Here is a 9,062-nt window from a genome sequence, read left to right on the forward strand (position 1 = left end):
GCTGTAGCCAAAATCACACTCGATTATCCGACAAACGCCAATCGAAAAGTAAAAATGTATCTGAATCTTATTTAACCATTTAAGTTTCGATTGTGGTTAACTATAGACGATTGTCACTTGGCTTGGCCCCTTAATAAGTTAAAACCTATATTTTGTGATATTAACGGGTTTACCGCGATGAAATTCATTATTATTTTTTACCTAACGACCATATTTCCATGGGCGCCGTCAGGATTACTTTCAGGGAGGTGCATTATAAATGGAATAGAAGAATCGATGCACTCATTTATTTTTCTTGTGTTAAATAGTTCCCAGTTATGCTATCAAAATCATTGCAGACTCTCTATCTCTTACAAACTCTAATGCTGGTGCAGACGCATAAAAAACATGTATTTTTTATATATTTCTTTCCTGCCAGGGGGGGTGCAAGCGCACCCCCTTGCACCCCGCTGCCGGCGCCTATGCATATTTCCATACACAAGACCATTGCATTGTATAGACATTGTATATTCGAGAACATCATATCAACCTATCTGAAAACTAAACAAGCTGGTGTACCTACCACAAATAGCTTACAGAAAACCGCGACTAAATCGTGTTGGTTCTGGAGATAATACTAATATTAAATCGCATGCACAAATCAACAACAAACTGTTCCATGTTGTCTCCCATTCTAAATGCATTTACCGTTTCCGTCCCGCATGGAGACAATTAATAATTGGTACAACAACTAAGATCGATACTTAATAAATATCCTGTATATGTTCTATCTTAGTTGTCTGTACCAATTATTTTTCTCAGAAAAATGTGATCCAATAGTCACGATTACCTATTACCTTTTAAATTTTTAAGTGTGACATGTCATGTTTTGTTACAGGCAACCAACAAATATTTTCGATGTCCCTGATCCAAACCTCGATGATGTAAGTACTTTAACCCAGGGACCGTAAAACCCCTTCTTTACTGTAAGCGCTTTTGGGGCTTAAGCTGTTCGAAAAATAACCATTGATTTGGGCTAGGGTTTGTTCGACTTAACTTGTTTACGGGGTAAGCGTTTCAACTGGGTTAAGCCTAACAAACAAAATTTCTATTTGGTTAGGGTTTTTAAAAGGGTTATGAAGCGGTTTCTATCGACTTTATTTAACCGCTTATTGGTCTGCCGGCCGGTCGGCGCGTGCGCCGGAGCAAGCCTGTGCAGCACAATATTATTCAAAGAACTTCAACCAAAAATAAATCTTATCAGTATTAAAATTTAGCCCAATATTGTTTGCGTTAAATGCTGAATAACTTATGAACCCTATAAGGTAGGGTTTCGGCTTAACTTGATTAATTCACAAGAACGAAGTTCGGGTTTTTCAAATAAGAATGAATCGAGAAGCTATCATAATAAGGATCAATATATTTTGCGTTAATTTCATAACCGCTTACCGCTAAAACCCTAAACAGGGTTCTGACTAACTCGAATTAATTTCAACGTTCGGATTAGTTGTTTAAGCAATAAGCCGTTGATAAGCTTAACCAGAACGACATTGTTTCTCAAAACCAGCGTTATAAAACTCCGCTTAAAACCCTTATAATAGTAATAGTAAGCGGTTCCGGTTCTGCTTTAATTTACACGCCTATGTCGAAATTTAAAGGGCCCTTCGATCGTGTTTTAATTTATCGCCACTTGTTGCGATTTTATTACTTGTCGCACTTGTATCGTAATGTACTATTAACACCCCCATAAGACTGATTTCGTTTGAAACTAATGAACTTGCGTAAGAGTGTGTTATATATAATATTTATAGCATATCATTTGTAATTTTTAAAAGGAAGTCTTTTATTTCAGAACAATCAAAACGAATTGCCATTGCCGCCTAGAGCAACTAAGCCCAAGCTAATCGATAAGCCGCGACACATCAGAAAATACCCGCTAAAACTGCCCACGAACAACGACAGTATAAGAACACTCCACGACAAAGACACTCAAAAATCCGTGAATATATACCAAAACGCGGTTCCCAGTTCGATGATCAAAGATTATATTAGTAAGAGATGTGATAATGAGAACTCAGTGGTGGTGGAAAATGGGAGAGACGTGTTCGACGGGTGTGAGCCGAAAGTGGACACGAACCCGTTCACGAGTGCAGGGCCGAGCTCCGCTAACCCCTTCAACTGCTACCTGACGCCGGTGGCGGATCCCGCGCCGCGCCAGGAACACTACTTCGAAGAGGGATCACTTGTCAAAGGTGAGATTTTAACCTAGAATATTCTATACTATAATAGTACATTATTGCTTGGAAGTAGCTATTTACTGGCTGAGGATTAATTTGAAACGGACGACCTTGAGAGTCCGTTTAATTGAATCCAAGTTTCTAGCCGAGTCATATATGCTTTTCTCCAAAATGGTGCAAGGAAACAACTTACGTATACATATATTTAGTTCGTTCTTATGTTCATAGTACACAGGAAAAAGTAACAACAATTGAGAAGAATTGCTTTGCCGCCTTTTATTAAAAAATAGAAAATTTGCCAACCTGTTCGAGATAGCTAAATAGTCGTGGTACCAACATTATAATAATAAGTTTTGATCTTCTATTTGCCTGGTTAATGGACCTATTCCTTCATTTGATATGGCCATTTCAACTTTTTTTAAAGTTTTGAACTCTACGAATCTTCTTCCTCGCGTTGTCCCGGCATATTGCCACGGCTTATGGGAGCCTGGTGTCCGCTTGACAACTAATCCCAATTTTGAACTTGAGTTTTTATGAAATGAAATATTTATTTGCCTAGATGTTTTTAATTGATTAAGTTTATACCAAATGCTTAGCCAAAATATGGCATGTTAATTTAAAACTTAAAAATAACCTTTATTACAATATTAACATTAATATAATAATAATAATATTTTATTATATTATATTGTATAAAATTTATTAATATGCAAGTCACATCAAGTTTTAATATATACATTAAAAATATATTCAGTAATTGATTTGAAGTTACTAATGTCACTTTAATTGATTACATATCTATATGTACTCCAATCAAAAATAAGTCTTATCAGTATTAAACTTTAGCCCAATATTGTTTGCGTTAAATGCTGAATAACTTATGAACCCTATAGGATAGGGTTTCGGCTTAACTTGATCAAAAACGAAGTTCGGGTTTTTCAAATAAGAATGAATCGAGGAGCTATGATAATAAGGATCAATATATTTTGCGTTAAGTCCGTAACCGGTTACCGCTAAAACCCTAAACAGGGTTCTGACTAACTCGAATTAATTTCAACGTTCGGATTAGTTGTTTAAGCAATAAGCCGTTGATAAGCTTAACCAGAACGACATTGTTTCTCAAAACCAGCGTTATAAAACTCCGCTTAAAACCCTTATAATAGTAATAGTAAGCAGTAGAATCATTCATAAAATCGTTTAAAAAGTAAAAACATGTATATTGTAGCCATTTGTATAATCTGGCGGTAAATAATTTATCGGATAATTGCCTAATTTTATATGGCAATTTATTTTACACATAATTACTCATTACGGATCATTTTTTCTTAAATATACGGGTCTTACATAGAGGCATCTGTAGCGTTCATCCCTTGCTCTTAAACTTAATTTATTGTTAGTAGATGACAGTTTAAAATAGAGTGCAAGTTTCCGTACAATACAGCCTAATACTAGTATATCGCGGACTCTGCTTGGTCAACACGTGTCACTTCATCCAATGTATCTTTATTCTCAAATGGCCCAACGATCACGTAGCGATATTCATAATGACTAGACAATGTGATAAATAATGAAGTTTAGATAATAATTAATCACTTTGCCTGGTATAGCTTGCCATTATTCATAATACCCGGGCATTATATATAATGCTCACATTAATCACTTGGTCCATAACATAACATATATATGTCAAATAAGGTTAGCACTGTTAGCAGTCCAAGTTTCCGAAACAAAGGCCGGCAAGAATCTCTTGGCTTAGCTCCGCAAACCGCTCAACACACTTTTTTTGAATCAAGGATGCTTTATTAACATCTATACAACTTCCATATATTGATATGCCATGCTGCAAGTAATCCTGTTTTTTCTCTAGCTACGGTCTCTGTTTGTGCGAGTAATGCTTAAAGTATCCGTATGAAAAGTAATCGCAACAGCAGATGGTAGTCATTGATATGTCCATGTTTACGACATTACGAACATAGTCAAAACTTAGGTATACCCATAGAGTAAAACTTTTCATTTTGCTTTAATAAGTAGGTATAGTGTGCACCTAGCCTTAATAATAATGCGCGGTTGTCTTCCCTAATTTGAGACGGCCGCAGCTGCGTCATCTACGACGTTCACATTATAAAATAAGACGGTGTTTCACTTTCACTTGCGCTCAACTTTCTAATCGGCGTTCTATACAGTTACTGAGTTTTGAACGCCCTAATGTGCAAATCAATCATAAAATAAATAATAGGATCTTAAAATGATATAATTAACACTATCCCTGTCTTGGCATTTTAACATTAATTTTCACTCGCATGCTTTTGGTAGCTTTATTTTATTACAATAATAGAAGTCACTGAAAAATATCAAGCACGTGAGTGGATATTTTGGTATCCATTTGTATACATAGAAAGGGAAAGTTTAATGACATTACAAACCGGCCAATACCTATGGCAAAATTATCCAATTTTATGAAGTCCAATTTTTTGATAAAATTGTACCCTCTGATTGCTAATTGTTAATTACTATAAAAATATTGACACAATATTTAGGAAAATATTGACGTCTGAACAAGTGCCTTGTATGGTCTTCTGTTACTATTATTTGAAATTGTATATTCCAATATGATAAACGTTCGTTGTTTGCTCGCGCTTTAAATTACTTATACATGCGTGCATCAGGCTGGAAAGTTCACACCCACGCGCAACGTCCTTGTCTACTTTACATACCTTTGCATGGGACCTGTCACGTAAGCGGCTTTGTATCGATTAAATGTTGTCGTTTTCAGATCACGTGTCTGTGGAGGATTTGCTGGAATTCGCTGATCAAAAACCCTGCGGCCGACAGCGCGGGGTGGAGTCGGATGAGGTCCGAATTATGAATAAAGTTCTCAAGCAACAGGTGTGTATACTTCCTTAAACTTAATGTTGCAGCCTGTATAATAAGATAATCTCAGTTAATCTGAATAAGAATTGGTTTTATGTAGTTTTAGCAGAGAAATTATACCGATTTAATTTTTTATTTTTATAATATTCTTATGTTTGCTGATTGGTACGTATGTTACAAATGTTTTAGGCTCGATGTTTGCCATTTTGTTAGATTTTGTATATTGAATTACCTATTTATGTTTGTATTATGCTCCAGGTCTCACCGGAGGAGTGCTTGGAAGCCTTGGAGCTGAGCGAGTGGAACGTTCATCGAGCCATCAAACTCGTTCGAGTCAAAATCGCCGTTGACGGAGCGGCTTCTTTACAGGATTGTTGCGAAGAATTAGCAAAAGCTAACGGAGACATTGTTAGAGCATCTGCAGTACTTGTTTTAGGTAAAAAACAATAAAAATAAATCCAAAACTATTTTTTTTATTACCTTGCTAATACCTTCTTATTGCAAATCCATAAGGTCCGTCGAAGTTGTTAAGAGTGTTGCACTTAGCCGCTTCTGGTAATGTTGCTAAGGTAGGTCATGCGAATTTTGTCGTGGGGCGAGTAAGAAATGATCACGCATCACGTGGCAAAAATATACTTTCGTGGGCCCAAATTTTTAACTGTAGGTACCTAATAATATTTACAGTACATATGGTGCTACTTTACCGCACTAGTGCAAAAATTAGCATATTACGTTACTGTGTCGAATATTTAAAGGGCCATATGTACTGTAAAACGTTGTATCGTACATGTGCGAATAGGTAATTCGAAACGAGTGGCGATAAATTAAATCGACACGAGTAATCCGAACGATCCTATTTTTCGCACTTGTATCGTAATGTACTATTACAGTATCTATGGTCCTAATGGTCCTACTTAACCGCACTAGTGCGATAATTTACACTTAACGTGCCTATGTCGAAATTTAAAAGGGCCATATGTACTGTAAAACATACGGATACACGTGCGAATACGATACGAATACACGTTACTACTTTTCGCTTGTATCGTAATGTAGGTACTATTAAAAGAAAATAAGCCGACGACACAAAACAGTTTGAAGACACTAGTGTCTGAGCGAAAAGTGATTAGAGATAGTAACTTGATACGAGTAGGCGAGCAGCGAGAAGCGAGTAAACTCCAGTCGTGCGTCGGAGCTGACTCACACACATTTTTTCCCCTTCTGTCGCTGCCACAGCAGAAATTCTATCATGAAAACATCACCATCGTCGTCTGAACTAGGTAACAAATGCTTGTTGTTAATTCATAACAAGATGAAAATACAAACAATCGCTATTAAGTACTATGGTTAATAAGACTTGAGGAGTTCCCTCAATTCCTCATAGAACTCATTATCAGAACGGGACCTTGATATAAATGTTACTTATAACCTTGCTTAACAAACTAATGCTTGCACACAAATAAATGCTTCAGTTTTAGGGTTCCGTACCAAAACGGTACAAAAGGAACCCTTATGGTGCGACTCTGTCCGTCCGTCCGTCTGTCTGTCTGTCAGATATCTCGAGAACCACTTAAGCTATCGATTTGAAATTTGGAATAGTTATAAAAAACACTAACTCAGACATATCAAAAGTATATTTTGTATTAAAAATGGAAAATGCCCAATATAAAGAGGGGGAAAAATTTCTAGTGTCTAGTAACTAGGTCAAGTGGGGTACGTATCATTTGAAGAGCTCAAATTGTACATTCCAAAACATATTTTTATATTTTTTTCATAGAGAAAAAAAATGGATTTATGTGAAAAAAAATACGTTACCCCCCCACCCCTTATCTCCGAAGTTTACATAATATTAACGTTACTATAACTTTTACAGGAAAAATATAATCCGACCACTATCTTGGTAACTTTTTTTATAATTTTACCTTCAATTTAACCAATCCAAAACAGTGCCATTTATTGATGAAGTGGAACTGCTGATGATTGTTATGTTTATTAAGCAAGTAAGTTCTGAAGGAACATTTGTGTTAAGGTCTAGTTCTGATGATAGGTTCCATGAAGTCCAACTCCTCAAATCTTGATGGCTTTGGATCCAGACCTTGAAAGTTGATATTTACCCAAAGCGCAAAAATGTTTAGTGACAGTTTGGTTAGACAGACAATCAGCATCAGCAAAAGTAGCGGATCAAACAAGGCGTCAAATCATCTACCATTCTGTAACATCTTTACAAAACGTGACGGTTAATTCTATATGTAGAACAATTAAGACTGTAAAAGATATGCTTTTGAACGTGAATTTTGAAGATTTATCTATATTTGGATAAGTTATCCGGAATATTAAATACTTTTGGCGCGTTGTTTCATCCGCTGCTATTGATGCTGACTGTACGAGTCTTGCAGAATGATGCACCACTCGCAAGAAAAACTAAAAATCCATAGAATAAATTTGAATTAGGTACCAAGTCAAATAGTTACAATTCGGGTTAACGGCGTGCTGACGCTTTTAAGATTTGGCTTAGCACCGACTTCAAACTTATCAGTTGGTAGCGCATATATGTAAAACGGGATGATACTTTATCCTTTTTGAAGTCTGTTTTACTTTTTATTAAGATTATTTGAATTGAATCTGATAGTTTGGAAAAGTATTTGCTCTAATTGTTTTACATATACATAGGTAGAGACGTCATGTCTCTTGACGCGTAGACTTGACTGATGCAAACCTAGGCCATTCCAAACGTTTAGCAATTTGCAAATTGTAAGACACTACAGATGTAAGTTATACATATACAATTTACTTCATAAATATACGTATTTGTTTCATTGGTACAAATATGACATGTTTGTTTGCAGCCAATGTCTGCGGTCGTATTGACTCGATTGCGATGTACCAATAAAGTTCTGAAAACCAAGCTAAATTGATTCCACATTAATGAAATGTTGGCGGGTAGACACGAATGTGTTATCAGTGTTTCTTCAGCGTTATTGTAGATAAGTAGACACTTTAAGTAGGCACCTATAAGTAGTTTACCTAATTTTTTTAAAGCTACTTTGGTAATGACCAACACTTGTGTTTGGTTCTAAGGATCTATTTTCGCTCACTCGTATGGCCAATGGCAAATCAAGCTTTACATTAATGTTTGTGGTCAAGTGTAAACGTGGTCTCCTTTCTTAGCAGAGTAGTCTCAGTCTTTTCCTGCTGTAGGTATTGCCTAAATGCACGAGTGTAGCACCTAGCAGCTATGCGCCGCATTAGTACCTAATGTAACTCATACAGTATGAGCAATAAGGAGTACTCACGTTGCAAACAGGTAAATTAAATACAGCAGAATTATATGACCTAAAATTTTTTTTAAAAGTGAACTTAATAGGTACATAAATATATTCCGACAGAAGAGTTGCTCGTATAGCGCAAATGGCCGCTGCTCGTTATAACAAGAATTGGGTCAATGAAAGTGGATCACGTCCGCAGTCGGGCTTTCCTAGCTGTCCTGCAGAAATCCGGGTGAAGCGACAACTGACCTTTTAATTTAATTTTAATTATCACACAGCCGTTGTTATATGGTTTCGCTTTTCAAAATAAGCAATTAATATTTACTATGTTAAAATCTCCTTTCCGTTCAGTTTTTTTCCGTTGTTGAAGCAATATGGAAAGGTAATGCGGGCTAATTAATGTGTAATTTCGGGGTGACCGAAAATATTAGGCAAACCAATATAAGTTAAAAAAAAAACAATTAGGGAACGTACATACTACTCGACCTATTAGCTATATCAAATATGGCGCTCAGCTTGCACACAAATGCATTTTTTTATTTTTTTAACTTTTTCCTTGCAAAAAATAATTTAATAACCATATTTATGAATAACAACTTGAAAACTAGAGTTAGGGGGGTATCTTGGCATAAACTACAATCAGCGAGGAGTGGGAGGGGGAGGTAAAAAATTGTGTATTCCCATTTGTCCTCACCCAAAGTGACCGCCG

General features: G+C 36.1%; 1 protein-coding gene across 3 annotated transcripts in view; it reads left to right on the plus strand.

The window, feature by feature from the left end:
* LOC133517483 (activated Cdc42 kinase-like) overlaps window positions 1-5,551 on the plus strand; it is a 31,658-nt gene extending 26,107 nt beyond the window's left edge. For all 3 annotated transcript variants that reach the window (XM_061850818.1, XM_061850822.1, XM_061850827.1), the window contains 4 exons: window positions 878-923; window positions 1,832-2,231; window positions 4,990-5,102; window positions 5,346-5,551. In XM_061850818.1, the coding sequence (XP_061706802.1) occupies window positions 878-923; window positions 1,832-2,231; window positions 4,990-5,102; window positions 5,346-5,537 (751 nt within the window). In that variant the 3' untranslated portion in view covers window positions 5,538-5,551. The remainder of the gene's footprint in view (window positions 1-877; window positions 924-1,831; window positions 2,232-4,989; window positions 5,103-5,345) is intronic.
* Window positions 5,552-9,062: the final 3,511 nt, after the last annotated feature.

The sequence above is a fragment of the Cydia pomonella genome, chromosome 1 (genome assembly GCF_033807575.1).
Source record: "Cydia pomonella isolate Wapato2018A chromosome 1, ilCydPomo1, whole genome shotgun sequence".
Lineage (NCBI taxonomy): Eukaryota > Metazoa > Arthropoda > Insecta > Lepidoptera > Tortricidae > Cydia > Cydia pomonella.